This window comes from Apteryx rowi, unplaced genomic scaffold (genome assembly GCF_003343035.1).
Source record: "Apteryx rowi isolate R43461 unplaced genomic scaffold, aptRow1 scaffold_582, whole genome shotgun sequence".
Lineage (NCBI taxonomy): Eukaryota > Metazoa > Chordata > Aves > Apterygiformes > Apterygidae > Apteryx > Apteryx rowi.
Genome location: NW_020450852.1, coordinates 136,030 through 136,363, shown reverse-complemented (window position 1 = coordinate 136,363; position 334 = coordinate 136,030). Strand labels below are relative to the sequence as shown.

The 334-nt window shown below is 54.8% G+C and overlaps 1 protein-coding gene across 1 annotated transcript in view; it reads left to right on the top strand.

Annotated features, from left to right (window-relative positions):
• The first annotated feature begins 217 nt into the window (after positions 1-217).
• PITX2 (paired like homeodomain 2) overlaps positions 218-334 on the top strand; it is a 12,045-nt gene continuing 11,928 nt past the window's right edge. The window contains exon 1 of the mRNA XM_026082588.1: positions 218-267. Coding sequence (XP_025938373.1) covers positions 222-267 — 46 coding nt within the window. The 5' untranslated portion in view covers positions 218-221. The remainder of the gene's footprint in view (positions 268-334) is intronic.

Genomic DNA, 334 nt, shown 5'->3' with positions numbered 1-334 from the left:
CCGGGGCGGTCAGTCTGTCCGCCGGGGCAGGCGGGGCTCGGTTTTGACTCGGGGAGAAGTGGCATCGAGCGAAAGTCGTTAGGAAAAGACGTGGCTCACGGAAATGATCGCTGCGACGGGGCTCCCGAGAAGTTGCCTTTCTTTTTTTATTTGCCCTCTCGTAATCTTGTATTATGATTTTTTTTAATCCGATGCAATTAATGTTTTTCAGATAACGGGTAATGGAGTCCAACTGTCGCAAACTTGTATCCGCCTGTGTCCAGCTAGGTAAGAGACCCCGTTTCCGACCGCTTTTCGCGCAGCTCTCGGGCCGGCGCGTAGCCGCTGGCCGGGC